General features: G+C 40.8%; 2 protein-coding genes across 5 annotated transcripts in view; both read right to left on the bottom strand.

Moving 5' to 3' along the window:
* Nucleotides 1–7,425, bottom strand: part of mtcl1 (microtubule crosslinking factor 1) — a 76,269-nt gene extending 68,844 nt beyond the window's left edge. For all 4 annotated transcript variants that reach the window (XM_005729040.1, XM_005729041.1, XM_005729042.1 and 1 more), the window contains exons 1-3: nucleotides 6,024–7,425; nucleotides 1,081–1,305; nucleotides 203–361 (exon numbers count right to left, since the gene is read on the bottom strand). In XM_005729040.1, the coding sequence (XP_005729097.1) occupies nucleotides 203–361; nucleotides 1,081–1,305; nucleotides 6,024–6,857 (1,218 nt within the window). In that variant the 5' untranslated portion in view covers nucleotides 6,858–7,425. The remainder of the gene's footprint in view (nucleotides 1–202; nucleotides 362–1,080; nucleotides 1,306–6,023) is intronic.
* A 229-nt stretch (nucleotides 7,426–7,654) lies between these two features.
* On the bottom strand, nucleotides 7,655–18,296 carry rab12 (RAB12, member RAS oncogene family). Its single transcript, XM_005729039.1, has 6 exons — nucleotides 17,904–18,296; nucleotides 16,773–16,833; nucleotides 13,270–13,408; nucleotides 12,775–12,864; nucleotides 12,154–12,258; nucleotides 7,655–10,749 (listed from the first exon to the last, which is right to left on the bottom strand). The coding sequence occupies exons 1-6, from the start codon at nucleotides 18,130–18,132 to the stop codon at nucleotides 10,642–10,644; spliced, it is 732 nt and encodes a 243-aa protein (XP_005729096.1). The 5' UTR covers nucleotides 18,133–18,296; the 3' UTR covers nucleotides 7,655–10,641.
* Nucleotides 18,297–18,621: the final 325 nt, after the last annotated feature.

The raw sequence follows: 18,621 nt of genomic DNA, 5'->3' as shown, positions 1-18,621 counted from the left end.
GTTTGAGAAAAGATTCTGCACTTAAAGGCAAAATTTGACTGCAGTGGACCCTCCTGCTGATCAGGTCAGTGATCACCATTCATCTGAAACATGGTCACATTAACTCCTCCTTGTTTATATGTGGAAATCCATATTTACAGGATGTTCATTTACAGCAAAGCCACAAACTAAACTCTCAACTACTGGATTGTTATTCTCTGACCTCTTTGGTCCTCTCCAGCTCGTTGGCCAGTGCCTGTTTGGCGATCTCCACCTCGATGATCTTTTGTCTGAGCAGCTCGTTCTCGTCCTCAGCTCTGCTGCGTTTGTCCTCCACGATCTCCAGCTCGTTGTGCAAACGTACCGATACATCTTTGGCCACCTAAGGTCACACGGTCCCAAAAGGTTCAAACATAATGCACATGTTAATATGTTAATTAAGGTACTCCTCTACTGACTTACATCCTAACACATCCACACACGTTTTATTATATAATTTGCTGCCCTATAGGAAAAACTTTCTTTATCATTACTACTATTAAACTGACAGATTAGTTGATAATTACAATGATTATAAGTTTCTCTCTTAAATCAATCTTGTGACACTATCAGTCATTGAACTATTTCAGATTCCACTTGGACTTCTTGGACTCAGTTCTCACCTCCTAGGGAGGTGCAGGTCCACTGTGAAAATAATGAAGCGAAGCTAAGCTAAGGTATATGGGGTTTTTTGGTAAAACAAACACTGACCTTTAAGTAAAATTAAATGTTGTGCTTTTTTTATTGCTATTGATTGATTAAAAATATAGAGCTTGAGGATTGAACTTTTTTTCAGTTTCCCAAATTTTAAAATGCCAGAAAAAGAAAGACTGGCTTAGAGTCATAATGTTGCCACACTGAAAAGATGCTGTGAATAAACTTACAGATAAGATAATTAATTATCCTAAAGATAAAAATCCCTGATTTTAGGATTCTTCATAACTTTGGCGTTATGTGTGAACACATGCAATACTTTGGCATGACAAAATGTCAGTGTAAAAGTGTTGAGTGATGACAGGTGTTACTGCGGTCACTGACAAACACACAGACAAGCTCGCAGACCTTCAGATCCTGCTCCAGACTACGCAGCAGCTCTCCGTCCACGTGTCCGGTCTGAGCAACCCGTAGGCTCTTCTGCTCTGCCTTTCGCAGGCGGTATTGCAGGATTCGGCAGTTTTTATTAGAGCGGTCCAGTTCCCTCCGCAGCTCCTGTACCTGGTAGACCTCCTCCTCCAGATAGCTGTCGCGCACCTCCTCCATCTCAGCCCGCAGCTCGTCCACTTCATCCTGAGAAAGACGGAAAACAGAGGCCGACTATGTTAATAATGCACATTAATAATACTGATATGATTTGAGTGTTCATTTAGAGTAGAAAAGCAGAAAAACGCTATATGAATACCGATCCATTCACCATTTACCAGATGCTTGCTTTTACTGAATTAAAATGCCAAAAAGCACCAAAAATCACTTTGAAAGAAAAAAAATAGCCTTGCTGTTTCTTTCCAGAAATTATAATCTGGTTACTTAAGAGAAAAAAAACAAAAACAAAAATGCCTCTCATGGTTTTTTATGGGACTGGCATGGTGGTTTGGTGGCTAGCACCAACACCTCACAGCAAGAAGGTCCTGAGTTAGGATCCAGCTCAGGCCAGCTGGGGCTTCTTGTGTGGAGCATGCATGTTCTCCCTGGGTACTCCCGCTTCCTCCCACAATCCAAAGACATGCATGGTGATTCTAAATTGGCCATGCATGTGAATGTTTGTTTGTCTCTATGCGTACAGGCTGGTGATGTATCCAGGGTGTAGCCCGTCTCACACCCTGTGACAGCTGGAACAGGCTCCAGCACAACTGCAATGCTGAATTGGAAAGTTAGACGTACTCCTGAGTTTCTAAGAAAAAAAATTCTGACAGCCAAAATAATCTGTTTCAGATGCTCTACAGTTATATCGATGTTTTTATTGGTGAAAACGTTTTTGCAGATAATTCCAATTCCTCAAAAATCCTCTTACACTGATTCCAAATTGTATCCATTATTTTCTTAATCACTTATCCTATTCAGGGTCGGAGTGGAGCTATCCCACCTGTGATGGGGCTCCTGGACAGATTGTCATTGTATTGCAAGACTAACACATCAAGGTTTGCACTCATATTCACAAATACGACCACTTTAGAATAACTAATTAGCTGAACCTAGCATGCATGTCTTTGGGAAGAAGCTGGAGAGAGCCCACACAGGCAGAGTGAGAACATACAAAGTCCTCACCTAAAAGATGTGTATGGACCCAGGATTTCCATGATGCGAGGAACACAATAACTTCCAGTTTAGCATGCATGTGAGCAGCCTGCTGTAAAGACCCAGCTTGACTCTGCATGACTGTCTGATCAGCTGTGATGCTGCTCTGCTACATGTGCTGCAGACAGTGCCGAGAAAACCAGTTAGAGCGACTCCAGCAGACAAACAATATGATCAAACCCTTTCGAAACCAACCTAAAACTCTTTTCCTGCATCATTTTGTTAAACCAGTACCGGACAACATGCACGCCAATAGGAGTACATCTGCGATACAGCAATAAATACATAAATCTGGCACAAGTTATGACGCTGAAATGTAAAACTACAGATCTAAGCTCCTCTACATTATATAACACACATTAAACCTGCAATATGCTGACAGTATTGTATTATCCAGAGGAGGGACTAGAGTTTAAGATTTATCCTACACAGTGGCAAATAGAAGACTATGGGAGATTTTTCTTTTAATCGTCTCAAAATATTGTATTTTTGTTGACTATAAATTAACCACCAACATGTAAGAAAATTGCAAAATATTCAGCCTCAGATGAGCAAGAAAATACTATTAAATTTCAAAGCATACTTTAAGCTAGATTTTAATAATAAGTCATTTTTCCCTCAGACGGCATCTCAGAACAAAATAAGAGATTTCATCTTCTTGGACTTAAAAAAAGAAAAAAAGAAAGTTCAGACAAGACAGCTGAAATATCCAATTAGAAAATAGTCACAAAAAATAGTTTTATTTTTCTGTTGACCAGAGTCTCGGAGTAATAAAAACGTAAGTGGAACACTTGACAAAACCATCAATGAAAACGGAAATTGTTGGTTCTTCTCATTACTCTAAAAAAGATGACGTTTTACAGCTACACGTATTTTAGTCCTAAACTATCAATTTTAAATGGTGTGTGATACAAAAATATAAGAAAGGCGATACAGTCTGCGGTAATATACGGTGGTAGATTACACTAATACTTTTATATGATTACATGAGTTCCAGTAATGCAGGTACTATTAGGGCTGATGATGTAACATTACTAGTTGGTTCTAAGCATCTTATCTTCGGATTGGATGCATTCATATTCTCCAGCTCCTATCAACGTAACATCGCAGTCTGGAAAAAGGGAGATTTATCTGCAGTACCGAGGCACTACTGAGGTTTGTTTGGTGACCACTGAGGTTGCCTCCCGTCTCGACGAATCAGTTTGTTCTGTAGATTTCCCCCGAGACGTTTCGTCCTAGGACTTAAGCGCCACTAGATGAAAAGACAATTGGACGGAGAAAAAAGAGAGGGAGGGGATGAGTATGTCAATTAATGAAAACTAAATCTATCCTCATTTGGATTGGAAAAGCACACAGTCCATTGTTATACGAGGAGGGCCCCGGAGGAAGCAGCTAATGACCTCGTACGGGGTCGAGCCAATCGATGACCAGGTTAAAAGAGTCAGAGGCAAGGCAACATCCTGGGAGCAGGTGTATAATCGCTGATGTTTATGAAGGGTGTGCGTGCTGGGTCACCGGCACTACTTCTTCCTCTCTTGGAAGGGTGGATATTTTGAATTATCAGCTGCTTTAAGAAAGTTGGAGATGTTTGTTCGGACTGTATTCACGATCAGTGAAGACCTGGAACAGATGATTTTACGTATCAGTTTACCTGCCACTTATTTTATTTGTAATTGATTTATTGTTCAATCCAGAAAGCTGGAGACATATTTAAACATTGACTACCATCATTTTTAGCATGCTTTGTCAAATCAGTAATCCAGAACACTAATGTTATCGATTTACATAAAGGTTAACATGAAGCGAAATAGATGGAAAATTTTATTATCATTAATGAATATATAATTTCATTCTATAAGTTTTAAAAAGCCAGTGGAACTAAAACAATAAGACAACCAATTGATTGACAGACCAAACAAACAGCAACAACACTGATTTTTCATGATCTTAAAGTTGAAATTTTAGTACATTTTTAAAGTAAAATAACTATATTTTTATACTATATAAAAAGGTACATTTTATATGCTTATAAACATTTGAAATACTTGTGGATGGGGCTGAAAGTAATTTTGATAGACTAATAATAGACCAAACAAGTAACCTATCTTTCCAGAAGTGTCAGTCAGATAATTAAATAATAATAATCATAATAAAATAATCTGTAAAAGGTTCCAGCTATTCTTCTTCTCAAACAGATATATTTTATAATTAACTTTGAATTTATTTTTATTTTTTTAAAAAGCTCATAAAAAGGTTTTAAAAAACATTTTTTTAATCTTGTCAACTTTCCAAAATCAAATAATATTGAACGGGGTAGAAAAAACAGCAAACCGCCACTTTTATGCTTGAAAAACAACAATCAGATCGCTCGCTGATTAATTTGCTCTTAATTAACAATTAATCACTGCAGCTCTAATAAAAAAACACAACTCTTTTGTCTTTTGGTAGTAATGTAATGTTGTCATGTATATAAATACCGTATAAACAGACAGATTTTATCAAATATCGCTCCCCTATATCTCCCCTGTCTCCCTTCACCCCAATCAAAACTGCCAAACCATCAGAAATAATAAATTCCCAAGAAAAATAAATATGTTGAACATTTTTTCCATGAGGATAAGATGCAGCAGAGATGAGGGCTCCCATACATTTTTGGGCCATGGGGGCTGGGGGGTTGCAAAGGACCTCAGAGACCCAGCTGGCAGGCTGACAGCCAAGCAGGAGGGTGTTTGAACCCTGCACACATGGGACATCTGACTGTTATCAAGTCCTGTGGGATAAAGCCATTACAGCGGGAGCCAGTAAAGCTGATTAACTCTCTTGTGTCTCCACCGAGCCAGAGAGACACGCAGACATGCGTGATCAACTCTCATAATAATAATAATAATAATAATACTCTCATCAGTAACATGCAAATAAACATTGAATTTAAAAAAAAAGGCTGCAAGAGTGTATGCCGCATTAACTGTTTGCCTCCCCCTCCCCAAATTATGTGGATAACCTACTTAAAGGGGGGGGGGGGGGGGGATTCTGCGTATAAACAGGTCCACTGAAGCTGCAAACAAAGCATTATATACGTATACCGTCTTAAAAACTGAGGTTTCTGAGATCTAACTCTTGGTTAGATCCGCAGACACATGCATTCGTTTGTCATCCACTTATGTTCTGAACACAACTCCAAAAAGTTAAGAAATAGCAGAAATAAGATCTGCACCGCATCTGATTACAGTGTGTTCGCATCATTACGCGCACATACAGATGTACTTATGTATGCCCCAAATGCAACAGAGTGGAAAATGGATGTTGAGACTTTCTGTCAAAACAGACTTTGGTGATTTGACAGCAACAATATGAAACACCTAAATTTTAAAGGGCATACTAGGATAAAAACCACTATCAATGTAATCCTATTGATAAAGGTCAAACCAGCAGGGAATCCCGGGAAGGTTAAAAAAATACTAGTGATGACATGATGAATGGAGAGCGGAGATTTCGTGGGGATGACAGCTGTGCATCATGGGGAAATGTCTTAGGATTGTAATTATGCTTCCAATTAGTGAGCAGGTGGAAGTTCAAGGACACTTAAAAAGAACCCATAGATGTCCTGTGACGGGACCGATTTTGATTGGATAGCTGCTCTGGATGGAATGTGGAAAAATGCACACACAAAAACAGTGATTTTTCTGTAACTTGTTGAAATCAGGCTGTCATACCTTGAGGTAGTCGTTTTCCGATCTCAAGTCCTCAATTTCCCGTTGCAGGTCCTCCTCGGTTGCTTGCTTGGTGCTTGGCAGTTTGGATTGTGCGCTTGCGGAGGGTTTCTCCTGCTTGTGTTTCTCTCCGTGCGAGCCCGGAGCGAGCTGAGCCTGAGACTTGCTTCCCTTGGCGGCGGAAGCCTCGGTTGTGCGCGGCGGGGCAGCAGCTGTGGATGCTGTAGCTTCTGCTCCCAGCTGATCCCGGTCACTGGAGCCGGTACCAGACTCGGCGTCGCTACTAGCGGCTGGTGCCAGCCTCTGCTCATCCGATAGCGGCTCGGACGGGCAGTCTGACAGGTCTGAACTGCTGTCGGTCTGGCTGACTCGGCCGAGAGGCGCTCCGGTCGGTACCCGGATCGGGGATCCATGGCTGAGAGGGCCCGGAGAACCGGAGGCTAGTTTTCCCTTCTTGCCTTTGGCGAGGATCGGACTGCTGGTGCAGTCCGGCTTGATGCTGGCGGGTTTGGGCTCAGCTGCGGCATGCTGTGGCACCTTGGTGGGTTTTTTCGCGACGGCAGACTTTGTGTTACTTTTTGCCGTGGCTGCTTTCTCCTTGGCTCCGGCCGGGGTGCGTCTGGAGCTGCGGTTCAGGTGGGCTAAGGGCACTGTGGCAGACTGCTGCTGCTTGCTTAGTTTGGGGGATTTCGGTACGATGGCAGGTGGTTTGGCACCGCGGGTGTGCACGTCTTTGAGGAAAGGTCTGGCCGGTGAAGGCGCTCGGTTCAGTCGCTTCTTCTCCAACTGGTGGTTCTGCGGTTTGGTGTCGCTGCCAGAGCCATTGGAGCTCTCCATTATACACCGACACCGGCAGCAGAAGGCTGATGACGGAAACGATCAATCCACAGCGCCGCGGAAAATCTCTGACATGCGAAAGCAGAATAACAGCCAGGTTTCTCTACCTTCTTCTTCTCCGTCGTCGGGTTGGAGATGCGCATCCTGCGCTGCGCTGGGTGCTTGTATGATTACTCCATCCTGAGCGTGTTCACCAGGGTGTCATTGTAGTCCCCTTTGGAGGAAACGCTGCAATAAACAGGGATTACTGGGACGGATGGGATGACAGACAGGTTGCATCTGCAGACAGGCTTGTAAGACTCAAGTTGGAAAGAAAGGATTAAGTCGGAGTCACACACGCCTCTTCTCTTCTTACACACTCCGGGTTTCCACTCCTCTTTTCCACCGGGCTCGGTATGTTAGACCCCAGTGTCTCTCACCCCTTCTCACTCCTTCCAATCTGACATCAAAAATCTGCAATCGCTGCGGCGAGGCACGACGCCCGTGATTTTCTCCTGGGCGCATGCGCCGCTGCTGCTGCTTCACAAGCACCCAAGCACACCCCTTGTTTTCTCCGGGACCAGGCGGGACCAGGTCTGACACGCTCTGGTGCGCATGTCCTAATGGCACGCACACTATTGGCTATTGAACACCTTCACGCGAGGAGCAAAGATGACCAATAAGTCTCCACGTTTATAATCCTTAGTATTAAGTAAAACATCACTTTTTATAGCATCTTGGACGACATTTGGAAGTTCCCAGACCCAAAATTTAACAGAACAGAGACAGTCAAATAAATCAAGACCATAATCTGGTAATAAATATAGACATCTTTAATTGTATTTCATTAGTTCAAGAATGCCACAAGTTATAAATACCATAAATCTGCTTTAAACATGCCAAAACCTCTCAAAAACAGGTTTTATACAAAGTACAGTCTTCCATCTTAAAAGATACATATTTCAAACAAAAGCAGTTTTTTAATGTATATTTTAAACACTGAGTAGTAAAGTAAGGCTTGGGCTATTAAAACAGAGACCACAGGGTTAGTGCGAAATGCAAAAAGTCAAAGGAAGAGGGACAAATCAAATGTTTCCTTCCAAAAAACTCAAGAAATCCTCAGCTAACATTTCAAAACACAACCTTTAAAACCCCAAATTTTCTGATAATTTGTATTCAAAGGTTGTTTTGCTGGCTGATGGTCTTATTGCGAGATGTGCTTGGATGACGGAGACGGTGTCATTAGCAAAGGCATCGCATTTTCAACATCTCCGTTTTGGGATGAACGTTTTCATTTGTTAGAATACATAATGTGCCATTTTATTACCACAAAAGCTCGACTTTAACATAAAAATTCAATCTAAAAACAACAACAAAGCAAGAAAATATTAACTAAAGTCATTCCTTTTGAATCGGTTCATTTGAGCAGTTTTCCTCACCCTCAGACTCGAGCTTTTACTGCAACATCTAACGAAACACAAACACAGCGCTACACTTGAAGTCATATAAGGAAACAAAGACGGAAGAATTAAAGTGGACCTATTATGCTTCTCCACATCTCAACCAGTCACATTGTGGTGATGCTTGCTCAGAAATTGAACTGACTCAAAATTTTAAATCAGTGTATGTGCAATGAGTCAAGTTTAGGCTTCAGACTGCTCTGAATATTCACTTTCAGACCGTTTAAAAAAACAAACAAAAAAAAAAATACGGTTTTATTGCTGAGATTTGAATGTGACCGGACCAATGAAGTGCAATATCTTGTTTTTGAGATATTACACAGAAACTTCACCCATCTGCCATTCAAGTGTTGTGAATGTGATGGGCAACCAATCAGAATATTTTTGGATTAAAGCAGGGGTGTCAAACATGAAGCCTGAGGCCCAGAATTGGCCAGGCAAAGACTTCCATCCAGCCCAATGGACGGCTTTGGAACATCTTAAGGTTCCTATAAAGGTTTGTATGATTTGAATGAATAAAATATGTTTATTCTGTAATTTTACATATTTATTTATTTATGCTGACAGATTTCATTCACTTACTGCAAAATGTCTTCATCGTGTAGAAACTCTGTGATGTACTGTTGACACTTGTTTTTTTTAGATTAAATGGGATTAAAGGTGTAGTTAAACATCTTCACACTGATTGAGAGGGGAGTTTTGCTGGTCAGGCACACTTCAAACCAATTTGGGCAGTATGTGGCCCACCATGTAAAATTAGTTTGACATCCCGGGCTCAAAGTGAGGGGTATGGGAGCTTAAACGACTTGTTTCAGATGATGGATTAACCGAGGGTCTTCACTGAAGCCCAGTATAAGTGAATCATGCAAAGCTACTCTAGTAGAATCCAAGAATACAAACATGAAAGCATAATAGGTCCCCTTTAAAGGATTTAATCATACACAGGAAGGCTTAGATTATATGCACTGCCTAGTATTTCTGAAAATGTGAACGTAACAGATAATCCACACACTGGTCCGTAACAAACTGCCAAATAAAAATCAAAAGGAAAAAAATGCAAATGACCATTTTAAGCATTTTTTTTTTAAAAGAACTCAAAGCCAATCGAGCCGCTAGCACAACAGATGGGAACCGACCAAAGATTCCTGAGTCATTCAAATACTAATCAAACCTTCCTGCATTTTTCCCTCCAAAAGGGAAACACATGTTTTTGTCTCTAACCTGTATCTGAATTCAAAGGAAAAGACAAAGCACAAATATTAGTAACAAAAACACAACAAAGGCTGACCCACATATGCCAGTGTACTATCTGCTCCGATATACCCGCCACAAACACAGGGAGAATTCCCTTGTACAAAGACAAATCCCTCAAAGACTACACTACCCATCTCTCCTTGCAGCCCGATCGGGTGTGGAAGCGTTCCGAGCGGCAGTGCCGAGGCCAGATCCATCTTTATTAGTGCTAAACTACAAGTCGTGTACTTTCCTTTGCTGCATGTCAGCTTAACTAGCGAAGATGGATTGTAGTGCAAAACATTACAATTTATACACATTTGAAACAAGCAGCCATTTTAATACTATTAAGGCAAAGCAATATAAACTGATATGATATCACCACCACACAACCCCTGCTGCTGGCCACAACCACCTGCACCATGTCCAGTCATTACAGAAACACACTATATTTACACCGTGTGCTTTTGTTTACCTTGAGCCCCTTTGAAATCATACATATTAACGAGCACACAAAAGTACACTAAAACTATGTACCTGCAGCCTCAAGAGTTTAAACTAAGCAGGGAAGCCGTGAGATGTTGTCATCCCTTTTCTGTGAGCTAGTAAATGCAGAGATAACAGACCCAACTCAGACAATGTTAAACTTGGCGTGATGATAAAGGACTACCGGAAGCAAACAAGTTGTAAGGCCCTCAGTAATCGCCCTCCTCAAAAACAAAGCAAAAAAAAAAAGTGCAACTGCTACCAGAGGACTCTACCTGGAAGGCACCTGCGGGGCACAACTAGCCTAACCGTCTGAGCAATGAGGTAGTCTGGGTCAAGTGTTGACAAAAAGGTGGAAGGAAGTGGGTGATTCAGGCCTAAGTGTTAGTGTGAAGCAGGTCATAGTGTACAGTTACAAAACAGGAGAATAATCAAAGGAAGATAACACTGCTTGTTTAAAGAGTCCATGCATTTCAGCAGTCACTGATTCCAGAGTGCTGCTGTGTGCTGCCCCCCAGTGGCCAGATTGGTACTCTGCATGTGTGAGCTGTGTGTGTGTGTGTGTGTGTGTGTGTGTGTGTGTGTGTGTGTGTGTGTATAGGTAGGGTGGGGGACCACTCCGACTCTCAGCAACAGCGCATGCGAGGAGGGGGCAACTCCGGTGGCACTTCCGGTTCAGGCTGCAGAGACAGGACACTGTTGGAAAGCTCCTTGTTGGGAACTTCCAGAGGCATCTGTTGGATCACAGACAAAGTGACATCAGCAGCCGCCAAACAGAGTGTGACAAGCAACACCATCGACAGATAGATTAAAACAAACAAACAAAAGACTAAAGTAATAAAACAATACGATGGAAAAGAATCAGATTCCTTTAACAATTTTCCTGTGAGTGTATTAGGCAAGTTTTTAAATAGCTCTTCCATCATCTAAGTAAGCGAAACAAGGCAAAAAGCAAACACATGACAAGACAAATGTCAATTCAAATTTAATAGGCCACTAAATGAATGGTGCGTTTACACAAGTCATTCCCACACATGTCCTGCAGCACTGAGCTTTAATGGACACTGAACAGCTGCAAACACAGACAAGTGATCAGTCATGTTACAGTTCTCTGAAGTAGAGGTAATATGCAAATGCATATTTGGTGCTTTGTAGCATCTCTGCAGCAGAGTATATGTAGTGTGTTACAAAAAAACAAAACAAAAAAAACTGGCAGACATGCACATGTGTGCAGAGGCTGGATCTGATTTTGTAATTTGGACCCGAGTGGACTCCCACATATGTACATAAGTGGAAAATATCACACCCGCATAAAAATGAGAACACATATATCAAGCGCAGTCAGTCTTCAACGTTCCCGTATCCCAATACAAAGTCTACATGATGCCCAGTTGAATCAATAATGAGAACAGCACAGATAATAAACCGGTGGTTTGGAGTGGACGTCACATGTAATGACTCCTGCACTTTCTACCCAGGCAGCATCCTCTCCTGAACCTCAAAGAATACTTCCAGCAGAGAGATCGCATTTGAAGCAAATCATCTCCTGCTGTGTGCTACGATTGAAAAAGGGCACCTTTGCAAACATTAAGACATGAAGGCATGATTTTATGGACACTATCTGGAGTTCATGTGTGAAAACAGTCGGTTTGGTTCAGATCAAACAAATTTCGGACGTGTTCCATGCACTTTGGTTCCAAGCACACTCCGGTGTAGCCTTTTTGGTGTATTAATGCACAACTGAGAAACCAGATATAATATTAGTATGAATGGAAGAGCTGAAAAACAATAAAATCAGTGTGATGATGTCCACTGTCAAGATAGTGAGTTAATCACTTAGAATCAAAACCATCAAAATATATGTATCATTTTTACACTACTTGACTCAGCTGATAAATTACTTCTATATGATAGAAAATAAATAAGTATTTATTGCTATCAGTCACTAGAATCTGAGCCCCTCTACATGAGTTTGGTTGCGCTATACGATGACATCACCAAAAATGTATAGTAAATGTTTTATGTGTTGATCTACATGACTTCATGTTTACCCGTCTACTTTCATTCATAAAAACTCAAAGTGAACCAAAATGAACCAAACATTGTGTAAAATGTATTTCAGGCGCACTTAACCTCACCTTGCTAAGAATGTCGTCCACAAGCTTCAGGAAGATTTCATCCACATTAAAATTATCCTTCGCACTAGCTTCGCAGAAGCGCATTCCACTTATTCGAGAGGCAAACTATAAAACAAGTGAAACAAAACGAGCTCGGGGTTAGAGTCGGCATGGAAACCCAAACTCAATCCTCAGGAGCACAAATTAAATTGAAGAAAGCTCCAAACACTCTTCAAGTGCACAGTTGATTCACTGGCATATTATTAACTCAGTTTTTAGTATGAAGTACATACCTGTCAAACTATTTGCATTACAGATTTTTTTGTTTGGGTTTTTTGCTGTCAAATAATCTACTGTTTGGCCTGTTTTATCTAATCTTAGATGTTTAGATTATTCAGATTTGTAAAATACTGGTGGCTGCCAGTACAACCCCTCAGCGTCCTGGTAGTTCCACCAATGGTATCAATTTCAAAATCTTATGTCATCTTTTTCTCAAGTTATTGGACTCACAAATTTGTGTGTCCAGCTTGCCTGCCTGGCTGGACAATGGCAGCAACCCCATTAACCTTTTGCGGCTGACGGGTAAAACCTGAAGGTGCGGTGCAGTAATAAGACGGTTAAGGACTTTGCTGTTGAACCCACCCTCTCTCCTTGTTGCCTGGAGATGATGCGATCAGTCTCACAGTCCAGCTTGTTCCCGACCAGCAGAAGCTCTGCTTCCTCTGAGGCGTACTGATGGAAAACAGACCACAGCAGACACAAGTCAGGAAATCACCGGCCTACCGTCTCACAAAAGTCAAATCAGATTACTGCAGTTAAATCTTCATCATATCATATCACAGACAGGAAAATCTACAGTAAAAAGACACATATTCCCACACATGGATTTTCAAATACTTATAGTATTATTCAGCACAAATCATTTGAACTGAGGGGCAACACCAAGGCCTAGTTTTTGATCAGTCCCAGTTGGAATTGGTCCCCTTTATAGAAAAAGGCAGAACTGTAGGATAAATATCATGGAATAAATAGATAAACTAAATTCATGTTTCATTTTATAAGAGAAAAGGGAGGAGTTGTAATAAAAAGAAAGAAAAACATAATACACACTCCCTGACACGCTGGACTTTAGTTTACCTTGTCAATCATTTTCATCCACTTGGGAAGGTCCTCAAAGGTCTCCTGTTTTGTGATATCATACACAAGCACAATTCCCTTGGCTCCTCTGTAGTATGCTGATGTGATGCTGTTGAACCTCTCCTGGCCTGCGGTGTCCCTGAAAGAGATCACACATTATAAAAACTCAATCATGTGAGAACAGATTAACCCATAGTTTTTTGATTGTGTTTTCCATTAATTAAATTTGATTAATAGGTAACTGGTTTTTAAAGACAATACATAAAAGTGTATGAACATGTAATTTCTGTGGTAATTTAGCAGAAATGTTACATCATAAATTAGTGTAAGAATTTGTCATTTATTGAGATAGTAGACATGCTATTGGTTTTAAAACACTGAATCACTGTCTAAAGCTTCACATCGTCATCTATTAAACTAAACAGAAAAACACACCACTGAAGAGTTTTGTTCCAAAATGTCACTTTTAGACTTTGAAAGAAGACGAGATAAAGTCGATATTAGCAATATAACTGTAGCAATATTAGCTATTACGGGTTATTAAATACGCATGCACTTTATAATGTTGCATTTTCGGAAGGTAACTCTTCAGTTTCATATTTAATTTGAAATATGACCACACTCGGCTGATCATCCGAGTCTGGACTGGCAGCATGACAAGCAGTTTGAGCCACACTCACAGTGCATTGTTACTGTACCTCCAGCCAGATAGTCTCTCCCTTTCCCCTGTGAGTCACAGTCAGGCTTATGAGCAGAAGAGCAGACAGAGACAGCAGCACAATGGCAGGGTTAGGTAAGGTTGGGCGCGGCAGTGTTGGAGCTTGATGTGAGCAGTGCAACATGAGAAACATACACACAGTGATACTCCTCGTCTGACAGGTGGAGGACAGGCAGAGGTGTGAAGGGAGGATGTGCTGCGGTGATGGTGGATGGGAGCAAGACAGATATGTATGGAAATAAAAGATAGCGCTCCCACATTTTAACCAAGCATCGTCACACACTTGCATGTAATAAGTCTGTAGCTGAAGCAGCTCTTCAGTTGTTGGACACCAAATGTTTTCAAAATGAAATCAGAGCCTAACTGAGGTCACAAGACGGCAACAGGATAACAGTATCAAATAACATCTTGTCACTAATTGACTGAGATATGAGACAATATGAGACTGATTTAAGATTTCACTGCATACATCTGTGATTTCTGCAAAGAGCACATTACATTTAGCTATTTAGTGCGAGTATTAAGCTGCAACAGCACAGTATGTAATGTTTGTAAAGTCACTGTATGGTTAACGCTAATTACTCAATGACACTAAACACAGTCTAATATGTACCATTAACTGACTGATAATGCTATTACTCATTATTTTATTAACAAACAGGGATGTAACAAACCTCCAAATCTATAGTTTTGGTTCATGCTTCAGTTTTCCTTTAGAGCAGATAAACAACAAAAAGCTGGAATAACCACCAACCTCAGAACTCCACCACGAAGCAGGATTTGGTGCTTAAGTGACTTCAGGCTTAACCCTGGGTTTCCAGTTTTACATCGCCATGGTAACTAATACACGTACGCACACGTAACCTGCGCCATAGTAGATCACGTCCAAGACAAAAGGTCAGCATAAGACCTAGCGACCAAGCAATTGTCTGGAAAAGCCCTTGCACCTCAGTGTGCAGATACTAAGAGGATCTACAGTTTTTATTCAGAACACACAGATCCTTACAGACACTTTTAGTCCTCGCTCGTTTGCTTGCTTCCATTTACCTTTCTTATAAGCCTGAAGCCTAATATTAACTTTACATGCAATTTGCATTTTCCCCTAATATAACTTGGTCTTCTGTTTTTTTAAATACATTGGAATATAGTATTACTCTCATTCTCTGGGTTGGCCATGTGAAGCCAAATTTGTTTTTTTCCTTGTGAATACAGTCAGTTTGACTGGAAAACCCAGAGCTGACTTGTCAAGTTGATAACAACCCTGGTGGATTGCCTGTGTTAGGGTACGATACAATTTTGCAGGCATTTGCATTACGTGAGGAAAATAAAGTTTTCTGCTACAGTAAGCCCAACTATTAGAAAAACCTAATGAAGTGTAGTCTGCATTACATTTCTTATATTTATTAGTACCAGGATCTGTGGATATAACTATTTCAATCTGGGCATGCCACCAAGGACCTTCATCAGAAAATATTTTGAACACATTAGGTCATGCTGTCCTTACTAACCACAAAGAGCTGCTGGTGGACTGGCCAAGGTGAGACTTCACTGACGTCACTCTCAACCACTGATAATAAAGTACACTCATTGCAACCCACTGATGGGGTCTGGATAGAATCACTACTATGCTAAGAATAGCATTTGCTCTGTTTTGGTTTTACCATTTTAACCACACAACTATTATAACATTTTAATTAGGAGGAAGTCGGGGTACTAAGGTTCTAAGCATTTTTTCACCCCCCATGTGTTTATAGGCCACTAGTGCATGTCATTAACTATTGTGCATGGTCTTTCTTTGCTTTCCTTTTTTTTTTGCCTTCTTTTACCCTTTACCCCTAGATTGGTGATAGTAGATGACTCTGAGCTCCTGTTAAAAGGGAGGTTTTTCCCTCCCACCATCAACAAGTGCTTGGTTAATAGGGGATCATTTAAAAGATAGTCTCACTACCTTACTATATAACATTGAAACAACTGTGGTTCTTAGTTGGTGCTACATAAATAAAACTGAAATAACTTGAGAAAAGAAGATTGTCGGTACTGGAAAATACTTTATTTGTTTCTGTTGATGGATTTCCAACCTGTCCAACCGGTGTACCCCGCCTCTCACCCTATGATAGCTGGTATAGGCTCTAACCCTCTAAACAGGATAAGTTAAAGCAGGGATGCATGGCTGGTTGTTTTGTGGGGGAGTGCAGGAACAGATCATGCAGGAGCTTTGACAAATGACACCGACTCAGTGTAACTTCACAAGACAATTTCCTGCTTTATTCTCACATGGTCTCTCAGTTCTCCTAGGTCAGATCTGGCAGATTCAGACACGAATCCACCGAGTCTTGACTACATAATTTCACAGCTCATGGGTACAACCTTTAGGAAAGTAGAACCATTTATGTTTTTAGACAGCCGAGGTAGGTCAAATGCATTCACACAAATCTAGTAGTAACAGCTTAGTTGTTAGGCGAAAAGAGCACACCAGCACCTGCAGATACTCAAGATATCAGTAAAGAAATAGTGACGAGATATTCCTAGTAACAACAGCAGTACCTGATATAAACAAGCAATCTGAAACCTCAGACAACATGGTGAGCAATGATGATGTGGTTTGCATGACACTGGGAATCTGTACAAAAACATGTTGACATGGAGAAACATGCAAGAAACACAGCTGGAATACACCCAGTAAGCCAAACAGCAGCTTTTGTTAGTGAAGCCTGCATGCTGATAGGACGGACAGAGAGACAGAGGACATGCAACAGGCAGGAAAGTAAAGGAACTCCTCACTTACCATATCTGTAGTCTAATCTTCTTCCCTCTCAGCTCAACCGTCTTGATTTTGAAGTCAACTCCTATGAGGGAACCAAAACATGTGAACAAAGGCACAAGTTCAAGACTTTGCCCATAAGTTCTAGTGTTAGTAGATTTAATAGATGTGGAGCACTCACTGAGCCATCCACAAAACAATACAAGCCACATTGCATCACCCAGCTCGTCTGAGGCAACTTTTTCAGACAGGCTGGGAGACTGTAAAACTATTCCCTCTGTGGTACCTAATCAAAGAAGCATGTTATTAGTGACACATCTCACACAACTTATGAGCTGTGTCAGGGAGTGACAGGACACAAAATGGAGCTCTGCTTTAGCAGCTGCTTCTTTTAGACTATTTTGGGACTGGACACTATGGCTGGCTGCCGGACTGGTCATAGGACTGTTTACCCAGCTGTATGTATAAACAGATCTCATGTGTATTTTTAATCTGCAAACATGACTGGCAATTTGTCACAAGGCAATCTCGTGTTTAGTAAGTAAACATACCAGGGGTCAAATAATCAAATAATTAAAGAATGTGTTTTTATGTAGAAATATGCAACATGTTAGTTCTCTGTGTAGAGATATATCAGTAAAATCAAGGTAGTATTGGATAAGACTACTTCCTGGTTAACATAACCAAAACAGGGTTACTAGAAGTAAACAGTAATTCAGACCCATGATACCTATAATATAATATTCTGCAAATATTATCAGAACAGTAATAAAGTACAATTATTCATTTGTATTTAATTAATAAAAACGCTGTCCTTTAGCAGAAGTCTAAAATCTCTACATGCAAACGTTAAAAAAGCTTAAGGAAGCCTAGTTCATGTGATTGAAGTCAAAGGAAATGCTATTGTTACTTCAGTCACCATAGTCAACTGGCTAAGATAATGTTATCAACATACCTAGCGAGCTACAGCTAGCATTGGAAATAAAGTTTAGTCGCTATGCAAGTGAACTTGGAGGATTTATGGTCACTGAGCGCACCCCACAGTAGTTTACGCATTTCTCCTCGAGTATTTAGCCAGAGCCCTTCTACATGTTGTAGCTGATTAAATGAAAAGTAGTCGAAAAAACTAAATCTTTTAATGCCTTCTGTCCTCACCTACGGTTGACTTGCAAGCTTCGCAGAAAGTGTCGTCGGTAAATCTTTCCATGAGACTTGTTTTACCAACACCACGAGAGCCAATAATGATAATCTGAAGTTTGAAATCAGCGGGTCTGGGAGGCATCTTCCTGCGGCGTGACTGAGCCCCCAGAGCGGGGGACGAGTTCGCGGAGCCCCCGCCGCCACCGCCGGCGGCCCTCCGTGGAATATCATACCTCGGATCCATCAGTAATCCCACATTTGTGACTATAAGACGAACAGACAAATAACCCTAACCGGTTACAGAAACAACACAAGCCGATATCTCCAACTTTCTTTTGTCTCTGATGAAGTTTGCGAAAGTTTGTCAGTCGCCGACAGTTGTTGTTGTTCAGCCATTAGAGACCGGGGCCATCGTGATGTCATTTCCGCTTCCGGTGGCTATGATTTCTATTTTTATAAATTTTATAAAATTATAAACAGAGACCGCTTAATCACTTGTAATCAGACTGTATTACTTTTACATGTTATTTTGATTTATTAAACGTTTTCATTAAAAAGGCACCAAATATTAGGCCTGCATGTAGAGAGACATCCTCTTATAATTGATAATGTCAATTATAAGAGGATGTCAGTTATATCAATTATAAGATTTCAGTGCATAATCTGGTCCTTATTAGGTCTTACAATTGGGTAAATACAGCCTCAGAAGAATTACAAAACATGACATATTATA

This window comes from Pundamilia nyererei, unplaced genomic scaffold (assembly GCF_000239375.1).
Source record: "Pundamilia nyererei isolate P.nyererei 1_Seehausen unplaced genomic scaffold, PunNye1.0 scaffold00031, whole genome shotgun sequence".
Classification (NCBI taxonomy): domain Eukaryota; kingdom Metazoa; phylum Chordata; class Actinopteri; order Cichliformes; family Cichlidae; genus Pundamilia; species Pundamilia nyererei.
Note: the sequence above shows the minus strand (reverse complement) of the source record. Positions and strands in the feature narration are given on the sequence as shown.